The 14,649-nt window shown below is 31.5% G+C and overlaps 3 protein-coding genes across 8 annotated transcripts in view; 1 reads left to right on the top strand and 2 right to left on the bottom strand.

Annotated features, from left to right (window-relative positions):
• Nucleotides 1–855: 855 nt before the first annotated feature.
• L(2)09851 (WD repeat-containing protein 1 l(2)09851) lies at nt 856–3,318 on the top strand. Of its 2 annotated transcripts, none has more exons than XM_078177121.1 (4): nt 856–934; nt 1,159–1,677; nt 2,186–2,578; nt 2,683–3,317. In XM_078177121.1, the coding sequence occupies exons 2-4, from the start codon at nt 1,175–1,177 to the stop codon at nt 3,167–3,169; spliced, it is 1,383 nt and encodes a 460-aa protein (XP_078033247.1). In that variant the 5' UTR covers nt 856–934; nt 1,159–1,174; the 3' UTR covers nt 3,170–3,317. The 2 variants fall into 2 exon arrangements, with proteins under 2 accessions (XP_078033247.1, XP_078033248.1); XM_078177122.1 differs by having other exon boundaries at nt 916–1,045; nt 2,683–3,318.
• A 44-nt stretch (nt 3,319–3,362) lies between these two features.
• On the bottom strand, nt 3,363–7,008 carry Pms2 (mismatch repair endonuclease PMS2). Of its 4 annotated transcripts, none has more exons than XM_078177118.1 (6): nt 6,608–7,008; nt 6,234–6,429; nt 5,732–5,891; nt 4,326–5,557; nt 3,992–4,241; nt 3,363–3,688 (listed from the first exon to the last, which is right to left on the bottom strand). In XM_078177118.1, exons 2-6 carry the CDS (start codon nt 6,318–6,320, stop codon nt 3,363–3,365), a joined length of 2,055 nt encoding a protein of 684 aa, XP_078033244.1. In that variant the 5' UTR covers nt 6,321–6,429; nt 6,608–7,008. The 4 variants fall into 4 exon arrangements, with proteins under 4 accessions (XP_078033244.1, XP_078033243.1, XP_078033245.1 ...); XM_078177120.1 differs by having other exon boundaries at nt 3,449–3,591; nt 3,659–3,688; nt 6,234–7,008; XM_078177117.1 differs by having other exon boundaries at nt 6,234–7,008.
• A 1,368-nt stretch (nt 7,009–8,376) lies between these two features.
• The window catches only part of Mnb (minibrain), a 46,483-nt gene continuing 40,210 nt past the window's right edge, over nt 8,377–14,649 (bottom strand). For both annotated transcript variants that reach the window (XM_078177115.1, XM_078177116.1), the window contains one exon: nt 8,377–13,103. In XM_078177115.1, coding sequence (XP_078033241.1) covers nt 12,643–13,103 — 461 coding nt within the window. In that variant the 3' untranslated portion in view covers nt 8,377–12,642. The remainder of the gene's footprint in view (nt 13,104–14,649) is intronic.

Here is a 14,649-nt window from a genome sequence, read left to right as displayed (position 1 = left end):
ATTACTACTACTATTACTATTGTCATTAATATTGCTACTATACTATTAATGCTACAATTATTACTACCAATACTGTTACTACTATTATCACAATTGCTATCATTGTCATGTCATTACTATTACAACCATTAGATTCGTTCATATAGATTAATTAATAAACTGATCCGTAAAGGAGCAGTTTTACCAGCTCAAGTCTCATTTTTCTCATGTTTTTCCAAGGGAAGCAAATAATGCTTGTATTCTATAAGTAAATAAGTACATCATTTTCATACGTTAAGTGGATGGTATTTCATGCAAGACAAAACTCTGGAATTAGATTACCTCTCACATGTTGTTTGCATATACTCAAAGAATGTTACAAATGTCATAATTAAACATATCTATACCTCATCAGTTTATTTCTTTTAAACAAGATTTTTAATGGTATGTGATAGTGCTTTGTAGTTGATTCTGCAATCATTACAAATTTTTGCATACTATGGATCAGCATGTAGTTTACAGACTGATTTGTTCAAAGAATTACAATAGGGACTGTTTAGAATATACATTTGAAGAAAACAAAAGTTTTCTCTTTATAAACCATAAAACTAAGTAATGCGGAAATTATTTAATTGTAAAATGAAATATAAATATGTGGTTGTACCATGAATGATTTTGGTTTTTTTTTTTTATAATTATGTAATTGAATTTTCTATGACTTCTTCAATATTATTGTAATTCTATACTTATCATTGTTATTAACTTGTATTATTTCAAATTGAAATGATTTGATTTCGCACAAAAAGTTGCCAATAAAGTACAATGGAAAAACTAGTACAATACAGTCAACATTTCAGTAAAATGGTTGGACAGGAGCTCATCTTGTATTTAAATACTTTAAGGGTGTGCGTTAATCGACGTTGTGTATCCACGTGCATCGAACTTCGCTTAGAAAGTAATTTTCAAAACATTTTATGTAATAGCTGAAAACTGCTTAAGTTTTTCAAAATACTATTTTTTATTTATGTTTCATAGACGATGTATTCACATTTATATATTTCATAAAGTATATATATATTCCTTTTCACTATCAAATATTTGTATAGTATACAAAGTTAGGTTATGTACTTGAAAACTTATATCCTTTGCCAATAAAACTTTCTTTATTTTTACTTATAGATGTATTTTTATTAAGATGACTATCTTTTATAAAGAAATACCTAAAAGCATGGATTGTGAACAAATGGATGATGTTGAGGATATGGATGAGAGCAGTAATGACAGCGATGAAGAAAGTTCTTCAGACAATGAAGCGAAAGAGGAGCAGAACAATGAGTCTAGTGTATATCTTCCTGGGAAACCACTAGAAAGCGGAGAAGAACTTATTGTTGACAAAACAGCATATAAAATGTTACATCATGCTCAGTCTGGTGCACCTTGTCTTAGTTTTGATGTTATTTTAGATGATTTAGGAGATAATAGAGAAGATTATCCCTTAACTATGTACCTAATTGCTGGAACTCAAGCAGCCAGAACTCATGTAAATAATCTTCTTGTTATGAAAATGAGAAATCTTCATAAAACAAATGAAGATTCTGACGATGAATTGGAAGATGATGAATCAGATGATGAAGAGAGTAAATCCCCAGTAATGTCTGTTGCGCCAATAAAACATCAGGGTTGCGTTAATAGAGTAAGGTAAATATACAGGAGCTTTTATAATTCAATAATTTTTTTAGTTTTTATATAATTCACTCAAAAATATTAAATAATATCAATTGAAACGTCTATAATATTTAACATATTTCTTTAGAAGATTTTAGTATTTGTTAAAATTGGAATATTTAATTAATTTATGTGCCCATATCTAAAGCATTGCATTAGGTCCAATTAATATAGTTATACTACTTTAGAAATCTTTTTTAATATCTCAGCTTTAGTGACGAATCTTATAAATTATAATAATAATATTATGCAGTATCGAAACTGTTAGTTTTGTAGATGGTTACTAAAGCGATAATTTTATACAAGTAAACAAATAAATCAAGTGTAGCATCCCAATAAGGAAACAAAGTTGATCTTTGTATCTCAGTCATCCACTGTTATGATATGAAACTATTATCATTGTTCTCTACTCACCACAATACTATATAATCTTTCTAGCAAATATTATATGTAGGAGAAATATATTTTTATAATTTAACAGATATACGAGGATTGGTAAAACACCATTAGCAGCAAGTTGGAGTGAAGTAGGTCGTGTACACATTTGGGATTTGGAAGAACAATTAAGAGTACTTGAAAATGAGGAACAACTTCGTGCATATAAAAAGAAAAGTGATACCAAACCGTTATTTACTTTCAAAGGACATCTTTCGGAAGGGTACGGTCTTGATTGGTGTTCAACAGAATTAGGTACTTTAGCTTCTGGTGATTGCAAAGGCAACATTCATATATGGCGTATTGATGACAATAATGCTAGTACAACATGGCATGTGGATCAAAGACCCTATAATTCACATGCACCACACAGTGTTGAAGATCTTCAGTGGTCTCCTAATGAAAGAAATGTATTAGCTTCATGTTCTGTTGATAAAAGGTATATATTTGGTCATCTGTTTCTAGTTATATTAATAAACTTCATGTTTTTACCTTTTCATACATTTTTTATACAATATCATAATGTTGTTGTAACGTTAACAGCATTAAAATCTGGGATACAAGAGTAACACCACAATCCGCCTGTATGTTAACAGCAGTTGATGCTCACACAGCTGACGTTAATGTAATCTCATGGAATCGTAAAGAAAGTCAATTTCTTGTATCTGGTGGTGATGATGGTTTAATTTGTGTGTGGGACTTACGCCAGTTTGGTTCTAATACACGTCCATTAGCCATGTTCAAACAACATACTGCACCAGTTACGACAGTAGAATGGCATCCTCAGGAAGCTACAGTGTTTGCATCTGGTGGAGCTGATGATCAAATTGCAGAATGGGATCTATCAGTAGAAGCTGATCAGGCAGAAGAAATAGAAAATAAGGAACTGAAAGATTTACCTCCGCAATTGTTATTTATACATCAAGGTCAAACAGACATTAAGGAACTACATTGGCATCCTCAATGTCCTGGTGTAATAATATCGACAGCACACTCGGGATTCAACATATTCCGTACAATTAGTGTATAAAAACTTTATCTATTTCATAATATATTGTCCATAAAACACTTTTTCAGTTTCATTCCTTGATCTTATTTTAATTAAATATGGTTACAAATATAGTTTTCATTGGGCACATCTTATACAATTATTTTTATGCTGAGAATGTTTTTAATACATTAAATATATAATATATAAATCCAAATAGTGTTTTAAGAGTTATTCATTTATGTACTAGCTGCAAAGATAGAAGGTGCCTTATAGTGGGTCTACCATGAGGACAACTCCAAGGATTTTCCATTTGTGCCATTTGCGTTATTAATTTTTGCATTTCGTTTTTATTAAGAGCTGTACCAATCATAACTGCACTACGACAAGCTCTCGAGGCCAACATTTGTCTTACGCGAGATGGGCGAAATATACGGTTTTCTTTATCTTCTATACCACCTTCCCTAATGAGAAAAATTAATTCTTCTATGTCATCTTTTCCAAATTGCCAATAGCCACTAACTGGTATACCTGTTAAATCTATACGATGCCCAGATTCTGCTGAAATAAAATGTATTTAAAATTAAATTTTAGATTATAAACATGTAATAACATTTTCTTAACGAAAGTAAAACATACTATAAATTAAACTACTTGTATACAGACAGTATGAATATCGTTAAAAATATAATGAAATACATGATCACATTTTAGCAATTTTTCTTCTGTTAACTACGAAAATAAAAAGAATGAGTTTCTATATGATTTCAGTTTCTCGAGTTTCGTTAGCAACTCTTTCTGAATACACGTAAATTGATATGAACATTTTTATATAAATATTATAAAAGTTAATTTTATGTTTACCTTCAGGATTAATCTTGAACGAAAAGCCATTATCTTCAAATGTTTTTAAATGTTGAATTAATATTGTTTCGTTTAAAGAAGAAAGATTTAATGATTTAGGAGCAATTAGTTTTTGTGTTTTTAATTGTGTTTCATTATTTAGTTTTTCGAAACGGTATTTTTCATCTGTGGCATGCTGATCAATGATAAATAAGTCTTCATTTAAGCGAGCTATGATAAAACCAAGATTAAATTGGCCTAAGATCTCCATCTGCAATATGTTTTTTATTTCACGATAGCTGAATTTGAAAAACCAATAGCTATATTAAGAACAAAGCATCATAAATGTTGTAACCTCATGAAAAGAATCCTTTGTCAATTCCCGTTTCAATTCGTCTTCAGCGTTATTTTGGTTTGAATCCATTTGTGCTTTATACTTGATTCTTCCGCTAGTTCCTGTACATTTTACTAATGCATTTTTAGCTTCTTCGAGCTTGTGTTTTATCGTGGAAATATTGATTAACATTTCTGCATTGTCCAATGTTTTTATCTGACTTATATCAGTTTGTACGCAATTTTCATCGTTGTGATTATCCGTTTGTACAGCTTTCTTTACTTCATGTTCTTTTACAAATTCATTTACATTTTGTAATCTTTTTGCTGGAGGATTCTCATTCGAAGGGGAAATCGGTCTTTTTAATTTTAATTGTATATCTTCCAATGGCTTTACAGTTAAACTCCCCTGCAGTTTGTTCCACATTGTTGTTAAATTGAACTTTAGGCATGCCAGTATTAAATGTTCTTGTGTACAAAAAATTGTTCTTTTATCCGGAGTTACATTAATATCTGTTGATTGTTTATTTAATTTTAAATTCAAGAAGATAAATGGATATTGTTTATTATTATATTTATGGTAAATATGATTTATTAGTTTACTGACTTTTGTAAGATCACATGGTCGACCATTTATATAAAGAAACTGTCTATCCGGAGTAGAGCGTCCAGCACTATGATCGCAACTACTAATATAACAGTCCCATTCAAAGTCTATAACTGTATTATTTTGCAAGTTATATTCTTGCAGAGTCAACTCATCAGGATGGAGTAATTCGAGTTTAATAAGTCCATCGGAAGATTTTTTACCAAATATTATATTAATATTATTCAAAATGTCACTGGAGCCTGTAGTACTGATTATTTGATTGGAAGATTTGCCGGACACTAAATTACTACATGTCATTTTGGTTTCAGTAGAAACCAAGCAATAACTATACAATAATTGAATGGCGCGAGTATATTCTTTTTTCAAATTTTTTTGAAGTTCTTTTGCACGAACAGGCAGGCATTTGAAAATGTTTTTAACATGTACAGTAGTCCCCATTTCCCTTGCATATGGTTCTTTTGTTTTTAGTATACCATTATGATCAAATTGTAGTTTGAAACCATGCTCGCAGGCTGCATGCCTTGTAATAATGGATAAGTCAGATAAAGAACAAAGGGAACTAAGAGCTTCTCCACGGAATCCAAATGTATTTACTTCCATTAAATCTGAGAAGTCTCTTAATTTGGAAGTATGATGTTTCAATCCTGATGAATAGAAAGAGATTTAACATATAATGTATTTGTTCAACGAAATATGCTTTAAATGATAATTATTTTACAAGAACAAAATGTGAACTGACAAGTAAAGATTTCTATACTATTAGTCTATAATAAATTTCGGCATATAAAAGAAGTAAGTATTATAAAAAGAAAATTTACCTAATCCTTCAAAGTCTTCTTCCAAGACACCACTACCATTGTCAATGACACTAATACATGTTTTTCCATAATCCTTCAATTTAATATCAATTAATGTAGCTCCACTATCCAAACTATTTTCTACAAGTTCCTTAATGGCAGTAGCAATGTCTAGGACCACCTATACAAAATATAATGTATTAATTTAAAAGAAATAAAGTATAAATCTGTAACAATAAATACAATTATAGAATTTGGACATCCGTATAGATGTTAATAAGATACATACGTGTATGATAACTATAATATTAGGGCATGTCAGAAAATTTTTGAATGATTTTAATTCATCATTAATCTAGCTTAATAAAAATTCTTATAAAGAAGTATAATATTTCAGTAGGTTTATAAGATATACAATAATGATTTAATAACTATTAACTAACTGTTAGCTAATAGTTCATTAATTTATAGCTTATAAAATGTTTATGTTAAAATAATAACAAATTTCACAGTTTGATCTCACCTGTCCAGAACATATTTGATGAACCGCTTGTTTATTTATAGCATTAATTTTCTTCGATTTTTCTGTTGTCGGAGTTGGGTCTGTCATTTTTAATATTTCATTTTAAGAAAATAGAAAGTAGTATGTACATATAATAATATATTTCATATATTTTTCTTTTATAATAGAATTTTTGTTTTCATACATGCGACAGCACCTTAAGGAATATCGTAAAAGACATTTTTTAAAAATATTCCATTTCAATGAACTATTTTAAAGTTTAAACACGTGATGTAAACACAAGCGCCTCTCAATGTTTGTACAATTTTCAGCGTTGATTGGTTAACACTTTGGGAGAGTATTAAGTACAGTAATGGGCACTACTTCCTGCACACCTTCAGGTCGCAACTCGATCCGTTAGCGAGGATTAGTATAGAAATTTTCTTTTCCGATTGGTTAACAATTTACTAGTGATACGGTGTTGCTCTCACAGTCAAAGAAAAAAAAGGGAAAATAACAAGTGAGCAAGACAGCATGAAATCAGTATAACTACATGTGGAACAAGTCACGCCAATGAACAGTGGAACTTGGTCTCACTTTATCGTGCTCGCTTAGTCTTACTCTCTTCGTGCATCCCCATTCGGTTGGCGCACTATCACCGGTAAACGGCGAGAAATTCGATTTTAAACAAAAGTAAAACAAGCTAGGTTTCCTATCCATGTGCACAACCACACACAGAATTTGACGGTATCATTCTGTTTCTCTCCATCGTATCTTTTTCTCTTTCTACAGTATTTCCGCGAAGTCGTGGTGGGGATGTGCGAGCCAGTTTTGGGAGCAAGAAAAGTATGCAGGAGTAGGATCCATTATTGTATATACATAATGTAAATACTATTATGGCGCGTAAATACAAACTGAACTTTTGCATCTTATGTATTTGACAAGCACAATTAAAGTACGAATGTACTTATTGTAAGCTTAAAAAATGTGCATAAATGATATTTCCATAAATTTTGTGTATCATACATGTACAATGTCATTATTTCGCTTTCTTACGGTTCATTTAAGCTCCCGGAAATTATTATTTTAATATTGAATATTTCAACTATGTTTGCGCCTTTTTGAATTCTACTGAGTTGTATATCTCAAACAATTCGTATTCAATTTAGTAGTTTGAGTTACAGATAATAACAATGGTAGCCAGTTAAAACAAATGACCACACTATATTAATATGAGTTATTTATGTTGTGTACTCAATTATTAAACAATATTTTAGAAAGTAATATTCTTGAAATAATGAATGTAATTAGTGCCTTCACATACCTTCACCTCTTCTAAGTTTGTTAAGTGTATTTTAACACTATCACGTAAGATGCTAAAAAAATTTGTAATGGAATAAGGAACGTAAAATACGATCATATGTTCACTAGAATGTAATCAAATTTAATTTATAGTACTTACAATATTTTCTGCAGTCTGTATTCACAAACAATAAATGCATTCACAAATGTATAACAAATATCAAAGTGCTATATATTATTATTACAGTTTACTTCGTGTATGCAACCAAACATTTGTAGCATTCCGAATGCTCGATCGAAGTAGGACTTCAGGAGGCTAACAAAAATATAACGACAAAAATGAAGATGCGTTTTGTTTATTATTAACCTTATGTAATATCGTTTCAAATTTTCAATTACATTATTATATATAATAAAAATAAAAATAAAATAAAAATAATAATAATCGCAATAATTGTAATAACCGTAATAATTATAATTGTAGTAGTAGTAGTAGTAATAGTAGTAGGAGTAGTAGTAATAGTAGTAGTAGTAGTGGTAGTAGTAGTAGTAGTAGTAGTAGTAGTAGTAGTAGTAGTAGTAGTAGTGGTAGTAGTAGTAGTAGTAGTAGTAGTAGTAGTGGTAGTAGTAGTAGTAGTAGTAGTAGTGGTAGTAGTGGTAGTAGTAGTGGTAGTAGTAGTGGTAGTAGTAGGAGGAGGAGTAGCAGTGGTGATACCAATAAAAATAATGGTAATAATTATAATAAAATAATAATAAAAATATGAATCATAATATTAATAATAGTAAAACAACAATAGATATAGCAGTGGGAGGAATAATAATAAAAATAATAAGCTAACAATAATAATAATAATTATAATAGTAGTAGCAATAATAATATAATATAATGAAAATGTTTACAGGGTACATACAACTTTTTTTTCATCTTGTATGGAGGTTTGTTAAGTATTTTCATCTTAATAAATCGGTTTTTCTTAATTCAGTTTGTTTCTCTGTATTCATTATATTTTCATGTCGGTCAGCGTATGCGATCATCAAACGAGACGCTAAGACGACGACTCTCTTACCATTCATTTCCCGAAAGACGCTCGCATCTCGCGTAACAGGAATATTATCAGTCGTGTTATAGTATATTTTCTGAACACAATGTTTTTACACATGACGTTAGGAAACTTATGTTATTTTAATCCAGTCACGGTGTGTTCCAAAGAATTTGTATCGAAAAGCATACAACTGTAATTTCTGTTGGCAGAATTAAATAAACTATTTAATACTTTCGTATTTGTGTTAAATTGTGATTACACTGCACAGTCGGTTTTTTAATTTACTTAAAAATATTTTCTACAGCTTTTCGCAAACAAAACTGCGGGCGAAATTGATATTGCAAATTCGCACAGGTGGCTTTAATTTTTTTTTTAAATGATAAAAGTTTATAAATTTGTATATCTCAGTAGAAAATCGTAGATGGAACGGAAATTGTTTGGAACACAAGCCGTGATTGGTTCTTATTCTATTTAAATGTATACATCTCTGTTGTTTGCTAATTGGCATAAATACTCTGCATTTTTTCGACAATTGTTGAGTGGACAAATTTTCCCTGGGGTACAAAAGCTATAAGAAACGCATTACATTATGAATGGAGAAATATGAAAATATTTCGAAAACGTAGTCTCTGGTAAAAAGTTTCCGTATGAAAAATTAATTGGAGTGTTTGAAATCAATCTATTGCTGTATAATTACGAATTCCACATTTCAAACCGAATACTCTCAATCCCTTTCATAATCCGACATGTTGCATTATCTTTTTTTTTTTTTATGTTTTCTTCCAATTTTTACCTTTACCCAATAATCGACCACCACTCTTTTGAGTAACACTCAAGTTCTTATCTGCAATAATCGCTTGAAGCGTGTTTAAACATTTTTCCTTATTTCCTGTTTGCCAGTATATCCCCAAAATTAATTTCCTTCAAATTCAAGTCTCGCATGACGACCGTCGTTCTCACTTGTAAAGCGGCGGATTGTATTACATACGTTTAGAAACTACGCGATACAATCAATGATTTCGCTGCGCGTGAACAACGTAAGCATAATCATATTATTGTTAAAAATCAACAATTTTCAGATGAGAAAATGCTTCGATGATGTATTGGAAAAGGCTGCGTTGCGCTCATCAGTCGATCTCCTACATCTTTCTTCAGCCTCTCTTGCCGAGAAGAAAGACTTAGACAACGTTCTCTTACGCTCGGTCTTCTCATTCTGCGTTTCTTTATCAAAAAGCGAAGTTTCTTGTACCAAAATACATAAGTAAAAAAAAAGAAGAGAGAAGCGAAATCCCGGTGCCATGAACGGACCAATGAACGCAACGCGTGTTATGTGAATTTGGAAGAGGGCACGTGTGTGTTTTACACACTTCGTCTACGTTTATAGAGCGTACTGATTTTTGCCGTTCAACAAGATTTTCGAAATGTCGGAACCTTTTTGCAATAGCGTTCCAACCGAATTCGACAAACAATCTATGTTTTCCTTTGGTTTCCGTGTAGTTTTTTTATCTTGAAAAATCATACGTCTCTAAAGTCATACTATACTCTCGCGGTTTCCGTCGAGAGATGTCGTCGAGATAAAACCTTCCATGTTAATATAGAATTTGAACAGTTTCTCCTGATCGCTTGTGATTGTGACTTTAGATCGAGTGTACACATCATTGCGTCTGTCATTTCTCATTTATTTCAGCTTGAACACATACTCGTTGTGCTTCTTATAAAGTCCAAAGTATCATATGTAATTATCGTCATACATCAAGACGAAGAGAAATTACTCTAATAACGCAAGTGTTTCGTTCTCGAGAACGTTCAGTAAGAATTCGAACGAATATCGTTTCGCAAGTCGTTAATTCTATCGGCAAATACACCAAAAAAAAAGAAAAAAAAACAAATAGAAATGCAATATTCTAAGAAATTCATCCCATGAAATAATTAGGTATCAATTCGCAAAAAAAGATTACAAATTTGAGACTCCTTGAGATGCGCAAAATCATTCTTAAAGTTGACCATATTTAGCATAATAAATTGTAACAATACGAATGAATGAGTCCACAATTAACATCGTTAAAAAGTAATGTATTAAAGATTTTAATCAATGTTAAAAACATGTAGCGTCACATGCTCGTAGTAAATCGTCGAGAAGCTGACATACTGTATACAATAAAACGTTTAAGTATTATTTGAATCTATAATTGTAATAATTTGTTTCATATAAAATAATACAAAACCGTCAATAAAATCTAATAAAACCATGTTTAAAAGTTCAACCTGCTTAGTAGATGCGTTGCAGCAAAAAAAAGAACGAGAGTAAAACATGCAAAATATCTCAAGGATTATTATTGGCTGCAATGTATGTCGTTAATAAGTATCGAAAAATTTAGATCGCCCGTCGTGTCATTTTAATTTTTTTTATATATATTACCTTATCGCTATTGACACAATTTATTTGTATTTAATGTTTCGCAATCTGGCATCATATTTCTGTAACCACGTTACTTTTAGTACTTCATAGCTAAATAAACAAAAGACAGAAATAATATGAGAAAGAACTTTATAAAGTGATTTTTGTTAGCCTAGTTAATTAAAATTCAATGAAATAAAAGTACGCAAATGCCAGAAAACGATTACGAACTTACGCTGAAGGTATAACGATATAATATAAATAAACGCTATAATTATTGAAGTGAAACGGCAAAAACCAATTACGACCGCCATTGGAAACATATGCATATGAGTACGCGCGTATCGTTTATTATAAAGTATCTAGGTTTTTGTATGATTATATCATTCTTGATCGATCTTACATGTATACTGCTTTTTTTAACTTTCTTATTACTGTGTATTTTTTTCTTTCTTCTGTATAAATATGTATTGTTGTCTGAATCATGCAAACCTCGTTTGTTTAAAGTTCTTTTATATCAGCAACAAACTGACGTTCGCAACATCCTCTTCTCTATTCATCAAAGTAAATAAAAGAGTCGAGTGTACAATGTCAGTGTCCTCTTCTCACACTTAAAACTAGATCCTAAAGCTGCACTCTTATCAATTATCTATGTATATTGTACAAATAACTAGCATTCGACGCAACTGTTTGCTAGCAATTACTTGCTAATCCGTTTACATTCGTGACATTGTGTATAAAACTCTATTGGAGTATATGCTTACACTGATAATTCTTACTTTTCCTCCTCCGTTTTTTATGCATCTTTATAATAGTAATTATCACGTTTTCGCTCTCTAGGCCACACAGTTTTGGGTGCCAAATTTTTTTTTTGATAACAACGTTTCTGCACGCGACTAAAGCATTTTATGGAGTGTTCGTAGAATCGGGCAGGACCCGAGAGGCCAGCTGGGTTCATCCTCACTAGACCATGTTTATCCGTCCGTGCTCATAAGCAAAGTATCATAAGCTTCTGTGCCGGACGCGGTGTATCCGTGCCCAATGTAAGACCAGTCGGCTTCTTAAGATAGACAAACAGAAGACTAAGAAGGGAAAGAAAAACAAACGGAAAAGAGGAGACTTCCCTCGTGTTTTCCTTTGCATTCCTTCGTAATACTTCTTCTAAATCGATTTTTCTCGGTCTTTGTATCCTTAGAAGCCGGCTCGTATGTTTCCTAGAAGCTCTTTTTTCATGAACGAAGGAGCGATGAGCTTCCCGCACGATGAGTTATTGTGTTAAATCCTGACTTTTTTTCTATTTGTCCCATTTTCGAATCGAAATAGTGTATTTTTACCAATGTCGATAGTTTCTTTTGTTTGTTTCTTTTTTTTTCTCATTTTTGACACTTTTACACGGCAGCATCGTACGCTGGTATTACTGTATCGGGATACTCTCGCAGCCGACGAAATGCAAAGCAACGCAACGGGGAAGGATCTTCAAGTTCCTACTGCCCGTTCTCATTGCCCTCCGTTTTCCCCTTCTTTTGTTTTGCTTTCACAAACAGTTCGATAAGTTCTTTGCGATATCGTCGTGTACATTGTATATATATACAGTATGTATAATCACCTAACATATTTTGACGGTACCGCGATCGCGGCGACAGTTATATCATTGACTGTCGTCGTGGTTTTCATTCGCTCTTTTCGTTCAGTGAATAGCTACTGGACTCTGCTGGACGCATACTCCAACCATAGGACTGTCTTCTCTTTCCGGATCTCTTTGTTTACCGGTAGAGACTGTCGACGGTTGCCTGACTATCCCGTGCGCATCAGTCGTCGGATAGCCGTAATTGTAGAAATTCTGCTGCTGAATCATCGGCGAAGTCATCATCGCAGGCAGATGGGGTATTCCAGGGAGAATTAGGCTATTATACGATCCAAGAGAGCTTTGTATCAGGGAGCTGTCTACAGATTGCATGGACATTGGCCCGGATGCAGAGACCCCAGTGGCCGAGGTTGACGGATAACTTGTTGTTACCACGCGTCGATTGGCCGTATGCCGAGGCGATGACTCGCACTCCATCGGTTGATAGCCACCACCAGGGAGACTTGATCCTTGCATCGGATTGCCACTGTTACTGCTTCCCTGTCCTGACATGGTTACCAGTCCTGGGACATTAAGAAAAAACAACCTTAGATCACAAGTGAATAATCGATATTCATCTTTACACTAATCCAAAGATCATCCAATGAATTACTAGCTCTTATGATAAAAACATCACTATAGGAGATTCAAAACACATAAAAAAATTCCAAAAAAAAGTACTACAGGGATACATTCCAGGCACTGAACTTAATATTTCACTGTTTCGTTTGTCTTTCTCCTTCTATTTCTAGATTTCCTAATAGATCATTGAATTTAAACTTTAAATCTGTTTTCGTTACGACTATTGGGCATATGAAATAAAAAATGATTATTCTATGAGCACATGTAGCAACTTGTGTTTTATTTACTCTTTTTCAACTTTATTAATAGCGAATGTAAGTTAGACTGCCTTTAAACCTAAAATATGATATGAATTCTTTATTTTTGTAAATTTAAATATCATTTATAAAACTTGTTGCGTATTAAAATTTCTGTAATATTTACGTCCGGTACAAATAACTCACAAAAATGTATACAATATATAATGATGTTATATTATTAAATATATTATTAAGTACATTATTCAATTTGTAATAAAAATTACACTTACTTTTAAGGAACTTAAAATTTGAATTTACTGAACTTCATGTTTATGATTATATATAAAATACATATAAAATTATTTACGTCTAAGTACGTTATAATTTTCTAACGAATTACATTTCATTTTACCATGCAAGTAAATATTTTAATTCGTATGTTTTATACTATCAGATTCCATTCACCGCATCAATTTTGACTCAAGTATATACATAATTTTACGATGGAATTTATTATAAAGTCATATAATTTGGGACAAAATTGAGAAGGTATCTCCCTACTTTAGGTATCAGTATTATAGTCTCGTGGGTTTCCTAACTAATATTCTTCTCTTTTCATATTTTATCATAGTTTATGTATTTTCATAAATCTTATAAGTAGCTTGATAGAATAATGTAAATTAATTTTAATAATAATGAAAAACTAAACCCAAAAAACAGTGTAGACAAAATTGAGTTGACAATCTTATTCTTTCCTTAGTTTTATTTCCTTGTTATATTTTATAGTTTCCCTTTTTCCTTATTATGTAAACAAATGTTATTTGTTTTATAAGTAGTTGACAATTCTATGGAAAGTGAGATGTGTATATTTTCAGTTGGATTCTGTTAAATTGGATATTGACATTACTAGACTGCAGATTTTATGAATTTATGACAAAAGCAAGACGAATACAAAACGGTAAAAACATTTAAAGAATTTAAAAATACTTTTGCATTATTTTCAACTCAATAAAATGATTGAAGAATGAAAAAAATGTCTACATAATTTCTGCATCTTTCAATTAATGCAAACAATTTTTATTTTGCATAAAAATCTGCAGTTTAAACACTGTGATCAGTACAATTAATTCTGTTAAATGTGTTACATGTGTCTATTTCAAGACAAGAAAAACATTTTCACATTATGCGATTAGTTAAGCTTTCTGATCTTTCACCTGTGGATTAATTCATTCCAGACAACTTTTTTACA

This window comes from Augochlora pura, chromosome 3 (assembly GCF_028453695.1).
Source record: "Augochlora pura isolate Apur16 chromosome 3, APUR_v2.2.1, whole genome shotgun sequence".
Taxonomy (NCBI): domain Eukaryota; kingdom Metazoa; phylum Arthropoda; class Insecta; order Hymenoptera; family Halictidae; genus Augochlora; species Augochlora pura.
Note: the sequence above shows the minus strand (reverse complement) of the source record. Positions and strands in the feature narration are given on the sequence as shown.

What these genes read in the sequence shown, in the direction of transcription:
- Pms2 (XM_078177117.1), bottom strand. Translation starts at nt 6,320, where the DNA reads ATGACAGACCCAACTCCGACAACAGAAAAATCGAAGAAAATTAATGCT. An exon ending in CAAAGGATTCTTTTCATGAG is followed by an intron (nt 4,242 to 4,325) that starts GTTACAACATTT and finishes AACATATTGCAG; the next exon opens with ATGGAGATCTTAGGCCAATT. An exon ending in GTTCAAGATTAATCCTGAAG is followed by an intron (nt 3,689 to 3,991) that starts GTAAACATAAAA and finishes ATTTTATTTCAG; the next exon opens with CAGAATCTGGGCATCGTATA.